Below are 20,592 nucleotides of genomic sequence, written 5' to 3' on the forward strand. Positions count from 1 at the left end.
TAACGTGTTTTTTGTCAAATATATATGTTTAGTTTTTTGGAAAAAAGCAATTTTTTCCCATTAAGTTATCTAAAAAATTTTAACTTTTTGAAACTATACTAAAATTGTATAGTTTTAGCTATTACAACATCAACGAAATATAACCAAAACTAAAACATTGTTGGTAAAAATCCAAATAACTTAGACATCTATTAAATAAAACGTTTTAAAAATTCTGTAAAATGCAATTTGTTGAATTCTTTTAGAGCAACCAAGTGTTTGTGTATTATAAATATGGAAAGAGTACAAGAAATTGATAAATTTGTTTTTAAGTTTAATAAAAATATATAAAATACCACTAACTGATAATATAGCTTAATACGAAATAATCAATGTATCAATTGCAGTGTTTTTTTTATAAATTTTAATGCAACGTGTTCTAAAATTTATTTCCACTGAACATGTATTTACTACAGTATTCAAAAAGAAAAAATCGTGTAATAACTAACACGGTTTTGTTAGGTTTGAATGCGGCTATTTTGTTTTGGAATAATAATGGTGTTTTGTATCAACAAATTATAAAATAGTAATAAAAACATGATGAAATTACTTCGTTTACTTGTTACCACCCCAGCCAAGAAAACCTTTAACAAATCCAGATATACCCTTCTTTCCAGGCGATTGAAGTTTATCCTCCAGTGATGGGAACTCAACATAATTTAGTGCTAAGTCAAAGAATAGTGGTTTACAGGGAATGGCCTCCATTTCTGGTGTCATTTTGAATACATTGGGGTTCTTTGTGTGCAACGATTGGTCCTCTTTGTATTGTGATAGACGTTCGAACAGAGGCTTAGATGATTTCTGTGATTTAGAGGTAAAAATAGGATCATCCGAATTGTCATCTTCGAGAACACTGTATGCATGAGCTGAGAACTTGCAACTGTCAATAATTGAAATTAGTTTCTTTAAATCGTTGGCCATATTGAATTCTGTACTGGGTTTGTTCTTTAGGGCTTCATTTGCATAATTTGAAGAACGTTCATACAGAGCAACAGCTTCCTTCCATTTCTTCATGTCGATAAGAGTGAGTGCAATGTAGTAGCAGCGGAATGCCTTAAACGTCAAAGCCAAGTTTTCTACCTCGGCTTGGTAGACTGAATCATCTTCCATACCGTTGATTTGCTGCATTTCAGTTACGTTCTGCAATATGATCTCATACAAACGAGTTAAATCCTGAGGACGCACTCGCTTTCCCTCGACCACATTGAGTTCAGATTTTTGATTGGGATCATCAAAACTTGCCTTAGCTTGCTCGACCAAACACAAATTACGTTGTAAAGTACGACTATGGCGAATGTACGACAGATATGCCAAAAGATATTGGACACCGGACACAGTTTGTCCTGTGGTCAACGAACGTAATTTGGGATCCTGCTTTATTTCTTCCTTTACAGCCTGTATGGCATCCTTGCAGTCCATAAGAGTACGTTCGATTAATTCTATCTTCGAATCCACCTTTGAAGTCTTCTCAAGACCCTTGTCTAATTCCTGAGCGCTTAGCAAAAACAGACGTACCTTTTCCGGACGAACAGTAACTTTACGACCACGCCATTCAATGGTTTGCAGGCCTTCGCTGCTCTCAGTTTTGGTCTTGTTAACAAGATCATCAAGATTTTCAAGTAAACCTTGTGCATGGAACTCCAACAAATCATCCATATTTCCGCCAGCGGCACGGCCACCACTTATGTTGTAAGCACAGTAGCGCAAATTAGGTGTAAATTCGTTCACCTTGGCACGATACAACTCCTGTTCATCTTCTGGCAAAGCCTTTGTCAAATTTTCATAGACAACTTGTGCCCGTTTCAAATGTTCTCCTGCAGTCTTCCATAGCTGCAATTCAAAGTGCAAAGTTCCATGCATCCATGACACATATGCTTCACATTCCAATTTTGTACGAGCATCAAACGCTTCGGACTGTAATAAAAAATATAGTTACACTTGATAAGTTTGAAGAAGCATATCTTAAATATAATTAAATATCCTTGATTGAAATGCAAAGTAATGTACTACAATATTCAGTGATAAGTGTTGTTTATATATTTTTCTTTTATGAAAGGCACATGACTTTCAATAGAATATAATTTCTTGTTTTGATTTTTTGCATTTCACCTAACGACATACATATTTATTGTTTACTTACATTGCACAATTCCTGCAAATGCAGAGCGTAAGAACAAGCTTTTCTTAATTTACTGACTAAATGGAAACGTTTACGTGGTTCAGTATTTGATTCCTGCTTTAGCTGCATGGCGTAAGCCCAAGCTCGTTCCGCACTGATTAACGGAATGTGAATAAAACGCTCATCGGCACGTTTTCCCGTCAACTGTCCCAAAGTAACGTCACGACGCTTGAAGTGTCTCTTATCGCCCTGGGGAAACTTCAATGCTTTGCGCAAACGACGAATTCTTCTGGTGCAATATCCACGGTAACGTTGGAAGTCGCCGTGACGCAAGCCATGTTGTTGCTGGGCCTCCTTAATCATATGTAAAACTGAAATTAAACTCAATGTTGTTAAGGAAAACTATTTAGTACCCTTTAAAAGGAAACTGGAAGTGAAAGTAAATAAAATTATTGTAGGTTATATAGACACCAAATATATTCAATTGGTTTCGAATTTTTGAAAAGGATACTCTCTACTGTGAAAACCTTTACAGGTTCATTTTGAGCGGGAGCCAGCTCCGCTTCACTTTTATCAACATTTTCCGGTGGATTGCTTTCTTCAACCATTATGTTTATTAAAATTTTCTTTTAGTTGGCAAAAAAATATGTCCAGCCTCGAAGCTCAATCAATGACAGGAATGCACTTTTGGGAACTGTCAAAACGTCATCAATGTTAAACTAATAACAACTCTGTACTTGTTCAATGTTGCAATAAAGAGTAGTACATTTGAGTTGTTAAAATTAATAAATTAACTAACATGTATTTATTATTGGTCTTTTCAAAAATACAACAAAAGGACATTCAATATTTATTAATTAAACAAAAAAATATATATTTTCAATATTCCTCCAAATGTACGAAGAATAATGAACACAAACCATGATTTTGACTTTTATTCGTTTTTAGTAAAACGAGTTATTGTGAACTATGTATAGGTATATAATTTGATTTGGTTTATATTGGTAACGGTATTTTGGCAACGGTAATAACTGTCTGACTTACGCTGCGTTTAGTCATACAAGTAGATTGATGAAAGTTAAGTCTATAAGTTGCTTTTACACATGAAAGTAAAAGTTCAATGTAAAGAGAATGATGGTGCCAAAATGCCACAAATATAAGAAAATTACAGCTAATTTGATAAATAAACCTTTTATATATAAGCATTTGTTATTTTTAAGTCCATTTGCGGCTTGGAACAAAATTTTATTATGTTCATTAAGGTATTTATAGACTACAGTACTGAGTATTAACACTTTTCAAATTTCATTCGATATTTCAAAAAATCGTTTCGTTGTTTGCACGATAGTATTACAAATATTTTATTTCTTTGTTGATTGATATTTTTCTGCAAACTTTATTTTATATTCTGTTGACATTTTTGTTAGCCTTATTTGTATTTATTATGATACTTGAGTTTTTGACAAATATTAATACTCAGTATTGCTGTCTATAAATATCTTTAATAATACAAACATTTCTAGGAAAAATGTTAGTGTTAACAATTTTTATAGATATTAGTAACAATTTTATTTATAACAAGTAAGAGTGCTATATTCGGCTATGCCGAATCTTATATACCCTTCACCTTTGTTGTGGATGCATTATTATTTTTTATAATAAGTATATAGGTATGTATGTACATTGCCCATTTTCAGCGTACAGCCAAAGTAAATTAATAAAGTAGACTCAGTAGAACAGCTGACTATTTTTTTTACTTTGGTCTACTCTGTCAATTCACTTGTGGTTGTTGTGGCGAAAAATACAACAAGCCCAAAAGCAAAAACAACAACAGGCAACTTTGACAGCTCAGACCTTAAACCAAAACAAAATTGCTTGTGGTTTTTGTAAATGTTGTATTTGTTGTAGTACTGTCGCTACTTTATTAATTTACTTTGCGTACAGCATCCTAAATTTATCAAGAACACAAAAAACAACAACAACGCCAAACGAAACAGAACACCAAAAGAAAAAACAAAATACGCAAGGCAATGAAACCAACACACATCCAAACATACGTTTAATTGTATAAAAAACAACAACAACGCCAAAAGAAACAAAACACAAAAGAAAAACAAAATACGCAAAGCATGCACATTCAAACATACGATTTGTTGATTTTTTGTCAAAAAAACCAACACACAACCAAACAAACGTTTAGTTGTATAAAAAACAACAACAACGCCAAAAGAAACAAAACACAAAAAAAAACAAAATACGCATAGCTTGCACATCCAACCATACGTTTTGTTGTTTTTTTGTCAAAGCATGCAATACATTGTGTTTTTTGATGAAATTTTCAGAGGTTGTCTCGGATTTTTGCTCATATCTCCGTTATTTATGGACGGATTTTGCTGATTTTAAATAGCAAAATTCTCGAAAGTATGTCTGACAGAATTGTTGAAGATTTGGATCCCGGAGATATCTGGGGCCTTCAGAAAATTGATTTCAACAGACAGACGGACAGACAGACGGACATGGCTTAATCGACTCCGCTATCTATAAGGATCCAGAATATATATACTTTATAGGGTCGGAAATGAAAAATGTAGAAATTACAAACGGAATGACAAACTTATATATACCCTTCTCAAGAAGCTGAAGGGTATAAAAACTAATTATTAATTAATTATTTGAGTTAGTTTCATTATGTGGTAATGGTTTTAAGTGGAAATTATAACATAAGTTTGCACATTTTTATGTTCAAACTGCTTATTGCCTAACTTAAAAATTTTCAATTGGAGACCGCATATGATTGTGTTTGAACATTTATTTCGCAATAAATAATAAATTTAGCAGACAAATCAAGTAATATATAAAAATATAAATACGAAAAATAAATTTCATGTATACGTGTTCCGTTATTTTGCCGACGTTATTTCTTATGTTCAGAAATAAAAATTGCCATTGGTGATAGGAGTTAAACACAAACAACGTTTTCCACTGTGTAATAGTTTTTGTGTCTGTTGTGATCTTCATATTCGTAAATAAATACACGGTTACTTAATATGTATTAAAAATTTAGTTTTCAAAAAAGTATGTTTTTAATGCACTTGTAAGCAACTGATAACAACTTCAAATGCAAGTAGTGAATTTTGACATTTTCTTTTTAAATATTCGGGGCCACGCAGCTAGGCGTTTGCCATTTTTTTATTTAAATAAATTAATAATTTTACAGGTACAAATTTAATAATTTTTAGATTTGCAATTAATATACAATAATAAAACAGAAAAAAGTCCAAATATAGTTCGGAAATGATAGGGAAATTATAAACATATTTGAGTTAAAAGTTGAGGTTATAAACATACGTTTGCATGTACTTTCACTCTTTATGAACTGCAGTGCTTAGCTTTTGTTTAAAATATGAATTAAATGTGCTCCCCTTGACGTAGAAACGAATGATTTGTCACTTAAAATTCAAGCAGTAGTCACATAAACGAGACGAGTGTTTAATTGTAAGTTTTTCTATTTTGATATTTGTTTAGGATGGCTAGCCGAAGGGACAACGAGGAGACTGACAAGCAGACACGTATTGCCATCGTGAGTGATGACAAGTGCAAGCCCAAACGTTGTCGTCAAGAATGCAAAAAGTCCTGTCCTGTGGTGCGTATGGGTAAATTGTGTATTGAAGTCGCACCTACTTCGAAAATTGCAGCTTTATCTGAGGAACTTTGTATAGGTTGCGGTATCTGTGTCAAGGTAGACGAATAATAATGTATGATTATGTATGACTTAATAAAAATCATTGTTTTTTTTTTAGAAATGCCCCTTTGAAGCCATTACCATTATTAATGTTCCTAGCAATTTAGAAAAGTGTACCACCCATCGGTACGGAAAGAATTCGTTCAAATTACATCGTCTGCCTATACCACGTCCTGGAGAAGTACTAGGTTTGGTAGGACAGAATGGTATTGGAAAGTCAACAGCTCTAAAAATTTTAGCTGGCAAACAAAAACCAAACTTGGGGCGTTATATTGACCCACCAGATTGGACTGAAATTTTGGCTTATTTCCGCGGATCAGAATTGCAAAATTACTTTACGAAAATCCTTGAAGATAATCTTAGAGCTTTGGTAAAACCGCAATATGTCGATCAGATTCCAAAAGCTGTACGTGGTGCTGTTTCCGATTTGCTAGATAAAAAGAATGAGCGTGATTGTCAAACTGAAATTTGCAAAATGTTAGATCTTACACACATTCGCGATCGCAATGTTGGTGAATTGTCTGGTGGAGAATTGCAGCGTTTTGCCATTGCTATGGTATGCATTCAAAATGGTGACATTTTTATGTTTGACGAGCCTTCGTCATATTTGGATGTCAAACAACGTTTAAATGCTGCTTTAACGATACGAAGTTTGTTGCATCCCACTAAGTATGTCTACCTATTTTGTGTTATTTTATTAAAATAAATCTATTTGATTTTTTTCCTTTTTTAAGATTCATTATTGTTGTTGAGCACGATTTGTCTGTTTTGGATTATTTGTCCGATTTCATTTGTTGCTTGTATGGTGTTCCTGGATGTTATGGTGTCGTTACTATGCCTTTCTCTGTGCGCGAAGGTATAAACATTTTCTTGGATGGTTTTGTTCCTACCGAAAACATGCGTTTCCGCACCGAATCCTTAACCTTTAAGGTAAGTAAAATTGTACTAATTTGCACTGGGAAGGAGATTAAAAAAACACTTCAGAGTTTGATCGTCGCTCGTTTAAATTTTAACAATTTTGGAATCGATTTGGTTCCTGTATAATTTTGATTTTTTTTTTACTTAAAATCTTTGTTAAAGCATACTTCTTATATGTGCATATTATTGCACATTATATTCTCAAGAGGAAGAGTGTACAGCAACTTCAATTAGGGTCCTAGTGATGAGCAAACAAAAAAAAAATAAAAAATGCGCAACAACATGAAGAGATGGTGTAGAAGTGATCTCATACTTCGACGACTGCGTTATAATAGCGACGGGCTAAAACTTTGATGACCTATGCGGAGTTGTCTAATGTGGATATAATCTAATCATACTGAACATAACTATCACCACTGGAACACCATATACACAAGGAAACGAAAGTTCTCTCAATCATGGAACACCGAAGCTTGGGATCGGAGATGTAATAAATTCCGCGTTTACCCCGTTCAAAGTTTCCGAAACATTAGTCATGTCCCGAAAGCCATATCAGCGTCAGTCACTACAGTCTCTCGATGTTATTCAGAAACTCTCGGTATTTGAGAGTAAAGGTTATGTTTTTATAAAAATAAATCCATTTAAAGAAATTCGCTTGAAATCGGAACAGTCGTAGAACAAATCTGAGTTGAAGAAGAACTCGAGCGTCATTATTTCTTAAGGACGGTCAGGCCGATTTTTGTTGTTTGGCATTCGAGAGTTCTGCGTCTCATCTCGCACAAATCAATACGGCATCTCTGCTCCATTTTGTTTATGGCAATGTTTACTCAAAAGAAGAAAGCTTCGGGGCAATATCCTTAAATTTAAGGTGCCGAATACCTGTCGGTTGCAATCATTCTTGTCAACGATATTAGTAAAATATTAATTAGTCAGAGAAATAAATACATACGAAAATATCAAAGATGTAGGGATTTTAATTCCAAAAATCCATTGAAAAGTATTTCAAGGCAGTTAAATAATCTAATTGATTTGCATCTTAATAAAGACCGAAATGAATCGTGGTGAATTGGGGAGAAATACAATCGGAATGAAATACATTGCGAATAAAAAAATTAGAAGATAAAAGAGGCACTTGATGGGAAAGATTTTGGTGGGCTCATACTGTCTTCAAAAATACCTGGCAGAACATACATATGACAGCCACTTCCATCAAAGTTTGAAACCGGTATGGGAGCCTAGTCAATAGTCCTCATAATGCAGTTTTGGAGCTTTTCAAGGTTTTTCTAGAATCTGAAAAGAAGATATTGGAACAAGAGTTTCTTGACAATTATTCGGAAATGCCAATGAACATAGTCAGGTCGGAATTTAAGAGGCTACTGACAAAAGTGTATGATCCGTAGAATTCTCAAGTTTTTAACAATGTCCACTCTTGATAGATTTTCTGAATATACTTTTTTACAATAAAATTGATATACTGTTTGTACAAGAATCCCATCTTTGGCGTAGGGTTGCCAATAAACTAAATACCTACAATTTTATCTACGGCCACTCTCCAATTGGTGGATCAGTTGTAATAAAAGATATTAATTTTTACTGTTTCTATATACAAATTGAAATCATTGTAAATGATATTTATTTTATTTATTTATTAATTTATTTCGTAATCCAAGAAAAATTCTATTGGGATCAGTCCATATTCCATGCAATTTGCGTGGACGCCAAATAGCCATTAATTGGATCCAAGACAACAGAGCCTGACAGACACAGCACCATCTCTCCCAAATGGTTCCTCATACCTAGATCATTTCTTAATAAGTGCGAATATGGTGAATCAAAATATTCTTAATTATAAAATATCCAGCTTGGCCAAATTTTCGTATCTCTTCCCGATCATGTTGGAACTAATGTTTAATGAGCTAGACTTTGTTTTGAAACTGGCTGCATTTCCTACGGGACTTTTTTTTTCGAAAAAAGTCTCAATAAAAATATTACTTATTTTTAAAATTTCTTCTAAAGTTTATGTTTGTACAAGCTTTTTTAGACTACATTTCCTTAAAAATTGTCTCTTTGTTTAATTATTTAGTTGTTAATCGTTGTAATATTTTGAGGTAAATCTTAAAAAGATTGTAATTAATTATTTTATAAAGGTTTCAATAATGAGATTAATAATAAAGTCTAATTTCGCATTGGTATTTCTTTATACGTCGCATATATTTTATATGTCGCATAACATAACATTTTGAGTCGGTTACGTTAAACCACATGCATGAGTTTAGTTTTAACCTTGATTTGAGGTTATGAGAATACACAGTTGATATACACATTTTGTGAATAGAGAAATACTGGTGCAGGGTCACATAAAACTAATTTTTAATGGAAAATCTGGTTGAGGACCATACGAAACTCATTAGTGAAGAATAACTTGGTGGAGCACCATTAGTACTCGAAATCAAAATTTCAAAGCACCTTCTTCTTAGAGAATGTTATAAGCCGAAACGTGCAAAATGTCCTGGCATATACATAGCTTTAAAGCTATTGATTCATTTATAATATAACATTTTATAGTTGCTTAAATTCACTCAATTAATTTGAACTATGCCAGTAGCGTGAATGATTATTGTAATTAGAAATTTATGTATTTTTCAGGTATCTGAGTCCGCTACAGAAGAAGAAGTCAAGCGTATGAACCATTATGTGTATCCTGCCATGGAAAAAACTTTGGGTAAATTCTCGTTGACTGTTCAACAAGGGCATTTCAGCGATTCTGAAATTTTGGTATTGCTTGGTGAAAACGGCACTGGAAAAACAACTTTCATTCGAATGCTGGCCGGTAATTTACAGCCTGATAGCAACGTTGATTTGCCTGTATTGAATATTTCCTACAAGCCTCAAAAAATATCACCCAAGTATCAAAATCATGTACGCCATTTATTGCACGATAAGATACGTGACGCTTATGTCCATCCTCAATTCATTGCCGATGTCATGAAGCCTATGAAAATGGAAGAAATCATGGACCAAGAGGTGCAAAACTTGTCTGGTGGTGAATTGCAGCGTGTTGCTTTAGTTTTGTGTTTGGGTAAGCCCGCCGATGTGTACCTTATCGATGAACCTTCAGCCTATTTGGATTCAGAACAACGTCTGGTAGCTGCAAAGGTTATTAAGCGGTAAGTTTTATATTCTACATTGATTATTTACATTCATTTGGATCAACTAATATTTGTTCTTAGTTATATTCTGCACGCCAAACGTACCGGTTTTATAGTAGAGCACGATTTTATTATGGCCACGTACTTGGCTGACCGTGTCATTGTATTGGAAGGTCAGCCCTCAGTGAAGACAACAGCCTATTCCCCACAATCTCTGTTGAATGGCATGAATCGTTTCTTGGAGCTTTTGGGTATTACCTTCCGTCGTGATCCCAATAACTTTAGACCACGCATCAACAAGAATAATTCCGTAAAGGTACGATATTCAATTCATTCATCATTGAAACTTCAACATTTAATATTTGTTTATTTATTCTTTTTAGGATACTGAGCAAAAACGTTCCGGTCAATTCTTCTTTTTAGAAGATGAAGGCAGATAAACATTCTGATCTTTTACAAATCCAATATGAAGACAGTTTATTAATAAAACCCCCTTAAAACAATATTTTTTAATAATTTAATTCAACAAACAACATCCTACAAATTTTTTTAACATCATTTTTTCGACATTGTATTTAACTGCAGTTTTTTTTGAACATTATGTATGTATTTTTTAGTTAACTTAATTTAGTATTCATACTTGTTTTCTTTAATACATACTTTTTCAATAGCAAGACAAAAATATTACAAAATACAATTTAGTTAAATAAAACGTAACAAAAACCAATAAATATATAGTTGTGCAAAAAAATAAAAATACAGAAAATGTACGCATAACGACAAACCAAAACACATTTCTTTAAACTAATAATATTTTGGAAAACCAAAAACTACTAGCTTTCTTAGCCAGAGATGTAGGTTCTGTTCAAAGAGGTCCCGTCAACTATTCTTTGTTGTTTTGATCCTATACCACCGTAATTGTAAACAATGAACCCACATGATTTCACTTTTAAATATATACACCAATTTAATCAAATTTACTTTGGTTATCAAAAACTGAAATCTAACACCTCTCAAGAAAAGAGGGTCCCGGTGAAATTTTTTCTCTTGCTTGTTTAAGCAGAATATACAACTGGGAAACTTGGAATGTTGTATAAACATATGCTATATAGAGTATTCAATGAGGAAATCGAAAAACTAAACTTGAAAAAATACAGAAAGTTAGAAGTAAATTCAGAAACAAAAAGGAGATATATAAGGAAATGCTTGCTGTGCCATAAATAATAAAGCGGAATTGGATTCGAGAGTATTTGGAGTGTTTAAATAGGTGGTTGGGAAGTTAAAGGTTAATTAGATTCTGGTGCTTTGATAAGTATTTTAGGAAATAATTGTTATAAGATTAGTACACAATTCTAACACATTTCCTATTAGCGTCCAAGGAGACCTTTTTCATATTAAATAAAAATTTAATATAAACCGGTTAATCGTTTTTTTTTGAAGAAAAAAACCGAAACCGTTTAACCCCTTGTGAACCAAGACTTGAATCGTTGAAAAAGTTTTATTTTTTCTATGAAATGTTGAAAATAAGGACTTCAGGAAGTTATTTACAAAATATTAATTTTGTGTTGGACCTGCAAGGAACCGAACGGGACTTGCAAGGATCCGAAAGGGACCTAGTACCGTTGGGTCAGCATCAGCCAAAAGATAAAAAAAACTAATAGAATTTTGTTTAAATTTTATTAATATATTGATTAGTTTTGTAACTTTTATAACATTTTCTATTACAAGTCTATTTTATGGTATTTTACGAAACAGCAATTTTTATCATTACAACATTAATAAACACCACAATGAGAACATGAGATAATTCACAGTTATTCTGGGTAAGCGAGTTTGCCAATAGGCAAAAAAATATATTAATCCAAAGATGATAGTGAACTTCAAAGTACTTTTGGGCAAAAAGGGTCAAAATATGTTTTGTTTTTATTTTGTAAGCTTATTATTGTTATGGTACTTATAAGTACCGTCGCTTGACAAAGGGTTAACCGGTTTTTTTAAAAGACAATCAAAACCGGTTTTTTCAAAAACATACTTTTTCGGTTAAACCGGAAACCGGCTTTTCAAATTTTCCGGTTTTTTGGACACTCTTATATGAAAAGAGTGATGGAAACTTTTGTGTACGTGTGATTTTGCATCCTTATCTAATTTATGCATTTTGTCGTCTATAGAATATATGTATATCTGAACTGCTTACTCTAATGTTGTTTACTAGTCAACATTGATGTATATATCGGTCACAGTTGATTAATCAAACTTGATGGATATATTCGTCACTGTGGAAGGACATATCAGTTGAAATAAAACAATATTTATCTATCTTCTATATAAATAAAAATCAATTGTCGTTCGTTGGTAATTGCATCAGTTGAGAACGGCGGGACCGATTTAGACAATTTTTTTAAAATGTTGGTCATAGTCCAACTTAGGTTCTTACGGAACGAAAAATTGACCACGCCCACTTTTTTCGATTTATCTAAAATCTGAAAACGGCTACACCGATTTGGATAATTTTTTGCTTAAATGTTCGTAGTTATCCAATTTATGTTTTTACTGAAGGAAAAATTGACCACGCCCTGTTTTCGATTTATCTAAAATCGGCTAATTTTTTTTTAAATATTCGTAGTAAAATTCGTAAGAAAAATTTACCACGACCACTTTTTTTCGATATATCTAAAATTGCAGAACGCCTGGACCGATTTGGCTATTTTTTTTAAATGTTCGCAATAGTCCACAAATGTTTTTTATGCCCAATAATACGCTCACTAATACGACCACTTATCAAATGTTTTAAATATGTGACCAAAGGTGGTGACATGACATCTGGAAAATGGTTGATCGACCGCCATCTACAACATTGACCAGATTTTTTGATATGTGCCGGAATGATAAATTTATCCGAACCTGCTATACTCCGAAATGCTAATATCTTGGCATATACTTGGAATCAATCGTCAAAGAAATTTTATTTTCCAACGACGCATTTGGTCCATCCGAGAAACGAGTGCTTCTAAGTATTTGCGTTGGCCAAAAATCGATTTTTTATATAAAAACTCACAATATCTAAAATCGCTAATAACTTGGCTAATAATCGTTTAATCAAGAAAAGCAGCTCGATCTGTGATCACTCATATTTCTGTAGCTGTGATCATCACTCATATTTCTGAACAAAAATCGATTTTTTATATAAAAACTCAAAATATCTAAATTCGCTAATAACTTGGCCAATAGGCGTTTAATCAAGAAAAGGTGCTTGATCTGTGATCACTCATATTTCTGAACAAAAAACGATTTTTTTTATATAAAAACTCACAATATCTAAAATCGCTAATATCTTGGCCAATAAGCGTTTAATCAAGAAAAGGAGCTCGATCTGTGATCACTCATATTTCAGAACAAAAATCAAATTTTTATATAAAAACTCAAAATATCTAAATTCGCTAGATCTGTGATCACTCATATTTCAGACCAAAATTTTATTACTTATATAAAAACTCAAAATATTGTTACGAAATTGTACTTGAATTCAAATATAACGATTCTAAGGGCTGATTTAAAAGTAGCATAATGCTTTCAAATAACAGTGCTGTAATTGCAAACTGTAACATATCTGTGGGCATTATTAAATAAAAGCTTTCAGTTGATCATTGATCGTAAGTTGGCAACGGTGTTTGAATTCGAATATTCAGTTAAAGAACATTGTAGAAAGTACACCACAAATGGCGTATGATCTAGAATATTCGAACTTTGACAGTTAAAGAGCAATCTTGAGTGCAGATGGCAGTGTTATAAATAGTGGCAGATGTTGTAGTCGTGAGTGAGTTTATCAGAGACGATTTGGGATTTTCGGGAAATCTAAAATCCCGAAAATTATAAGAAAGAAACGTAAATAATTATGTCTTTACAATTGAAAGTAAATTTTTTATTTAGCAATTATGGTTTCGTCTGCCTTTCTGGAACGAATTTTGTTTCCGACATATGCTGCTGCCGAAAAACATCTTTCATATTGGCAAAACCTTTTGCAAATACTTATAACAAAGTATTTTCCTCTTGTTCTTTCCGAAATAAAGAGATCTATTTCTTTTGCAAGCTACAAATCTACATTATAACTTGGTTTCGTTATTGTTATTTGGGGTTTTTACATTTATTAATAATATCTTTTAGCCTTTGAGCAATCGAAATATTTTTTTTTGTTCGAGCTCCTCATCTGAGACACAAAGTATACAGAGGCGACACGGCAAAAAAAAATATATTTGTCTCTTTCGCTCGAAACAATTTCAACTGGTTTGGTTTTGTGCTTATTTATATAGTTGTTTGTTTTAACGGAATATCTGTATTAACTCGCAAATTTGTTTTCTCTTTCTATCTAAACAATTTCAAAAAAAGCTGATTTAGTGTTTTTGAACTGTCAAATTTGACGCTTCTGTATACTTTGTGTCTGAGATAAAATCAATTTCGTTTGAAGAGGATTTAAATTGAGTTTTGTTAGATAACTTACAAAAAAAATGTGAAGAATTGATTTTCCAGAGCCCCACTCTAGAAAAACCAAAAATACCGCTTTCCTTTATTAACTATGTTGTAGCAGGAGTTGAGCTTAACAACTTTGCTGAACATCACTTTGCGATATTTGGGCATGTAGAATGTCAAAATGCATAAAAAGGCACACAAAAATGACAATTTCCCCTATTTATTTATGAAAAACGGGATTTGGGAAATCCCGAAAATCCCGGGATTTAATATTTAAAAATCCCGGGCTTCGGAGTTTAAGAAATCCCGAAAACCCCGGGATTTTCGGGAACGGGATTCCCCGTTTGGCATCTCTAGTTGCCACCCATAATCGACTCATAAATGAATTGATTGATTTTGTTTACATCACAAATGATACAGTGAACTGAAAACTTGCATACATCTTTGATGCAACGTTCGAAACATGTGCTCTATAGGAAATTTCACCTATTTTAGTGGCCATAATTACAGCCGATAATAGACGGCTGAACCCCTTAATTGAACACAAAAACATATTTAGTTTCTATAGAAAAATTCCACTTTCAAATGTAAAAGTGGAAGTAAAAATTAAAAAATGTGTAAATAAAATGTTTAATATATTTCTTGCATACTTTTAGGAGTCACAAATATACATTTCATTCGTAATCTTTGTTTTAAAAAAATTGTAAGTGTCGCCTTAAGGCATGTGAAGTTTTTGCAGCAAAATGTTTTTACGAAAGCTGTATGCAAAACCAAAAGTTAAGAATTGGAACCAGAGATCGAAAATAACTCGTTCATATACCAAAAACCCCAAATTGTGATTTATATTTTTGTGATAAAAATAAATCACTGAAAATAACAGTTATAAAATGATTTTTATTTAAATGGTTTGGTATGACCATTATTCGTTTTTGTTGTTTCTTTTTTGTTTCTCTCAACCCCAAACCTAAAATGTTCTCGAATAAATCACTCTCTCAGTGATATATCACAAAAAAATATTTTTAAATGGCTGCGAATGAGAATTTACCATTGAAATGAAAGTGAACCCGTTATTTTCGGTCACTGATTGGAACATACGATAATTTTCACCTTCGTAAAATTTCTGTGCCTAACCTGATTATTTAAAGTTTTCGGGACAATGACTCCCAACAATACGATTTCGTAAGTACGTATAATCAAAAAAATCAAAATCGGGTTTTTGATTGATTCTGATTCATACGGTATACTACTTATACTTCTGTGTCGAAAAAAATCACGATTTTATATCCATAATTCAAAACTACGTATCAACATGTGTATGATATTCATAAATCAAAAGTACGTATCATCCCACTTGAGTGATAAATGAAAACAAAATATTTGACATTTATTTTTCTTCTAATTTATTAGTGTGGATTTCGTTTACCATCTATTCAACAAGGTAAAGTTTACATTATCTATCTATTCGTCTATATAAATAAAAATCAAATGTCATTCGGTAATTGCTTCAGTTGAGAACGGCTAAACCGATTTCGACAATTTGTTATTGAAATGCCGTCATATCCCAACTTAGGTTTTTACGGAAAGAAAAATTTACCACGCCCACTTTTTTCGATTTATCTAAAATCGGAAAACTGCTGCACCGATTTGTCAAATTTTTTTTAAATGTTTGTCATAATCGAACTTATGTTTTTACTGAAGGAAAAATTGATAAAAATTGATTTTTGATTTATCTAAAATCGGTAAACGGCTGCACCGATGTTGCTATTTTTTTTTAAATGGTCGTAGTAATCCAATTTTAGTTTTTACTAAAGCAAAAATTGACGACGCCGCATTTGGGTAATTTTTTGTTTAAATGTTCGCAATAGTGCACAAAAGTTTTTTACTTAAAGAAAAATTGTCTACTTTTCAAATACATCTGCAAATATGTAACCAAAAGCAGTGAAATGCCTGAGTTAGTGCGGAGAATTCAACGATGAAGTCACTCAACTTCAAATGGGCAGCTATGTTAGCAGTAGCGAAGCAATTTAGCGAATTTGTCATTTGCCATTCATGAAAGTCATCAATCAAACGTCAAACAAATTTCAACGGCGGTTGAAATTTATTTTATTTTCAGACGACGCATTAGGTCGCATTTACTCAGTCCATCCAAGAAACGATGTGTGTTTCTATTTACGTTTGCTATTAGTCAACGTTCGTGGTCCAACATCATTCCAAGATTTGCGAACTATAAATGTTGAATTGTGTGACACGTATAAAGAAGCGTGTCAACGCTTGCGAATGTTAGAGAATAACACTCATTGGAAATACTCTCTCGGAGATGCTGCGCTTTCGTCCAAAGCTCATTAAATACGAACATCCCAACATGTTGAGATAAACCGACTGATTCGTGAAGCAAGTACATGATGATATTTTGCATCAGATGCGTATTTGAACATCAAATTCAAATTTGTAACTGAGCGAGGAAATTTACAACGAGGCTTTGAAATTGATAATGTCGAAAAAGGTATTATCTGAGTTAGGCATGACAGCTCCCAATCGTCCGATGCACAGAGGTTTATAAACTTTTTTTTTGGAAATAATTCGGTATCTCGCGAAATTTTAGATACATTGTTACGAAATTTCACATGGTTGGGGCTGAGGGGTTTTTGAGTTGATTTACGCTTGTTCAGCTTCCTAGCGATAAGGGGGGATAGTGCATAGCCCCCAAAGTTGGTCACCTCGGGTCTCAAATTTAAAAAAAAAATCCATTTATGATCCGAATGAGCTGAAATTTTAAATATAAATAGTCCTTGAGAGGGTCTACAAAAAATACGCTTACAAGTGTAGGTTAGCTCTATTAGTTGAAGAGATATTCAGGTTTATTGATTTATTTTTTTTAATTTTGCTCGATCTTTTTATGTTTTTACGCATCCAAAGTTGGAACTTGTAAAAAAAGGGCCGTATTTTTTACGTTTTTTCCCAAAAAAGCCCATATATTTTTTCTTTTGTAGAAACAAATTTTCTTCGGGACTATATAGAATTTTTACATGATCCGGAAGGACAACTTAATGCAAAAGCGTGTAAAGAAAAATTTAACTCACTTAATCGGACATATCACCCCGCAGACCTATCCAAACTTGTCCAATTTAAAAATAAAAATTTCGGTTTGAGTAAAAAATTCTAAAAAGGCAAAGCACGGATCCACGAAAAATCTCCATATTTGTATAACCCCATATGTTTCTTAAACATTTACTAAGTGTTTTTACTATCACACGGTAAATAATGTCACAGTAGGCACTTTTCTAAAAAAACTCAGTTTTTGGAACACATTTTCCCCGTTTTAGGTATTTCGGTATTTGAAAATAAAACTGTCAAAAAGTCTAATGCCATTGATTTAAGGACATTTGAGTATATATTGGTTCCAACTTTCTTATGATATCTTTAACTGTTAAAATTTTACATTAAGTCAAATTTTATATTTTTATTCATGGAAAATCACCATATTGTAATTTTTTTAAGTTTTTAAGGTAAATGACGTCCCAAAATTTTATAAAATTATTAAATTTTATTAAAATGTCAATCCTCAAGGTTTTCAAAAATATCAAATACTTTAGAATTTTATCGCCAATATAGCTGATATTATAAAAATAAATTTCGACCCTCCGTAGGCCCGCCATATCTAAAAAAACATAAAAATATCGAGCAAAATTAAAAAAAATAAATCAATAAACCTGAATATCTCTTCAACTAATAGAGATGACCTACACTTGTAAGCGGATTTTTTGTAGACCCTCTTAATGACTATTTATATTTATTTCGGATAATAAATGGATTTTTGGCGATTTTTTTAAAATATTTGAGACCCGAGGTGACCAACTTTGGGGGCTATGCACTGGCCCCAATTATCGTAACAATGTATCTAATAGTTCGCGAGATACCAAATTACTTACTTTCTTGATTAAGTGCGATGCACGGCGCACTTAATCAAGAGTTGTGACGAGAAAAACAATATGATTGCGATGCCTTAAGGGAATCAGTTCGAACAAACGTTCCAATTTTGAATCGTCAACAAAAATATGCGTACGACACTCTTATGAAAGTTGTGAAAAATTAAACTAGAAGGATTTTTTTTTGACTCTCCAGGTTGAACTGGAAAAATTTTTTTGATCCCGTTGATTTTGGCAACGATACGCTCGCAGAATGATAATGCACTTGCTTCATCAGGAATTGCAGCTACGTTGTTGGAAGGCGCTCGAGCTGCTCTAGCGTGCTATATTGGATGCGAAAAACATTGACGTCGACGAATTGAATTTTAAGATTCAAAGTGATATCGCTGTCGAATTGATGACATAAAAATCGGTGGATTCCGTTACTTCCCAAGATGATGTCGTCAACTATCCAACCGAGTTTTTAAACTCGCTGGAATTACCCGGATTACCGCCTCACAATCTCCAACTGAAAGTCTGTTCGGTAATTATTAGGGTATTCAATCGGTTAACCGTTAATCGGTTAACCGATTAATTTTGGTCGGTTAACTGTTCGAATAATTCAAAATTGCCGATTTTCAAATAACGAATAAACCGACTAATTTGTGTCGGTTAACCGATTAACCGAAATTTCTTTTTTTGCACTTTAACATAATTTTTTTGTTTTTAATTTTCCATTTCAATTCAAATACAAATGTCAAAGTAAAATTACATATTTTTTCGAACATTCAAGAAATATGTTTAGTGAGTATTATAATAACTGATATATTTAATTTACATGTAATTGTCGGATGAGAACATAATAGACGAAACTGGAGACACTACTGAAATAAGTTTTTTTTTCACAACTTATCGAAATTATTAAAAGTATTTAAAATCTAAATAGTCCAAAAAGGACTCCAATGGTGTAATGGATGATTTTATATGCTTAGAAAAAACTAAAAAAATAACTGAGAAATTGGATATTCTTTACCTTGTCTTACTTTCGATTTCTCCAACATCTACAATCAGCGTGGGAGTTTTTTCCAAGTCGAGTTTTATTAAAACTAAAGAAATATTTACTGTTTGGTTGAATTGTTATGTTTTGTTTATTTTTTGTTCTTTTTATTAATAAAATACTTCAATAAGTACACAAAATTCGTGATTTAGTTTCAGTTTAACATTTAAATATAATTTATTCGGTTAATCGAATAATTTAAAATTAACCGATTATTAACCGATTAAATCTAAACCCCGATTAATTATTTGCTCGATTAACCGATTAAACCAGAAACCCGATTAATTGAATACCCTAGTAATCATAATGTTACGAAACATAAAAAACCTGATGCATAACGTCATCGAAGCAACAATACTTAAATGAAGTAGAAAGGAGAATACGTTTTGATACCACGGATCCAATGGCTCCGTATGACACCTGTTTCCGTGTCGGAAGACTATCATCATTATTTGTTTACGTGTCAGAAATTTTTTTGAAAAATGTCGTGTATCATAGTATCACAGCAAAGCAATCGAAAAAAAGTATTTCTTTATTTTAATTGGTTACCTGAATATTGATCTTTCAATCAAAATGTAAATAGAACACCATAAGATTCATTGTACATACTATGTACATTAGGCATATAACTATTGACAATTTTTGCAAATATGCTAATTGGCATAGCATAGTCGAATAGAGCATTAAAAAATATAAAAAACCACGGTATTATTTTTTCGCGGTTGTTAAAAAAGTTCACGCACCAAACGCAATAAAGTTTTTCATGAAATAATTTCAATTATTTTGAAATACATTTGCCCAATTCACAATTGATGTCGTAGTATTGTAGAATTGTATGTCATAAATATTTTTTAAACTAATTTTTCGAAACAAAAAAAAAACATTAGTATAAAAAATTACGACATACAACGATACAACGCTACGACACCAATTGTGAATTGGGCAAATATATTTTATTTTAATAATAACTACGGACATACTTCAAAAGAAAATTTTTAAATAAACTTCCCTTATTTTTTTTAATCCCTAACACTTGCAAAAAAAAAAATGAAATAATTTATATAATTTTTCAGAGAAAAAAAAGTTTGGTTTATTTTAGAAATTGGTGTTGGTGCGTGATGTTTTTCATTCCAAATGACCTAAAAAAATTATTTTCATTACTTATAAAACATTGGCCATCACGTGGTGGTATGCCAAAA

At 32.3% G+C, this 20,592-nt stretch overlaps 2 protein-coding genes across 2 annotated transcripts; one reads left to right on the plus strand and one right to left on the minus strand.

Moving 5' to 3' along the window:
- Nucleotides 1–212: 212 nt before the first annotated feature.
- On the minus strand, nucleotides 213–2,842 carry Srp68 (signal recognition particle 68). The gene is made up of 3 exons (XM_065502999.1): nucleotides 2,670–2,842; nucleotides 2,180–2,529; nucleotides 213–1,953 (listed from the first exon to the last, which is right to left on the minus strand). The coding sequence occupies exons 1-3, from the start codon at nucleotides 2,764–2,766 to the stop codon at nucleotides 595–597; spliced, it is 1,806 nt and encodes a 601-aa protein (XP_065359071.1). The 5' UTR covers nucleotides 2,767–2,842; the 3' UTR covers nucleotides 213–594.
- A 2,396-nt stretch (nucleotides 2,843–5,238) lies between these two features.
- On the plus strand, nucleotides 5,239–10,757 carry pix (ATP-binding cassette sub-family E member 1 pix). Its single transcript, XM_065502916.1, has 7 exons — nucleotides 5,239–5,375; nucleotides 5,684–5,897; nucleotides 5,959–6,569; nucleotides 6,635–6,830; nucleotides 9,465–9,985; nucleotides 10,049–10,283; nucleotides 10,351–10,757. Exons 2-7 carry the CDS (start codon nucleotides 5,685–5,687, stop codon nucleotides 10,405–10,407), a joined length of 1,833 nt encoding a protein of 610 aa, XP_065358988.1. The 5' UTR covers nucleotides 5,239–5,375; nucleotide 5,684; the 3' UTR covers nucleotides 10,408–10,757.
- Nucleotides 10,758–20,592: the final 9,835 nt, after the last annotated feature.

Source organism: Calliphora vicina, chromosome 3 (genome assembly GCF_958450345.1).
Source record: "Calliphora vicina chromosome 3, idCalVici1.1, whole genome shotgun sequence".
In the NCBI taxonomy this organism is placed as follows: domain Eukaryota; kingdom Metazoa; phylum Arthropoda; class Insecta; order Diptera; family Calliphoridae; genus Calliphora; species Calliphora vicina.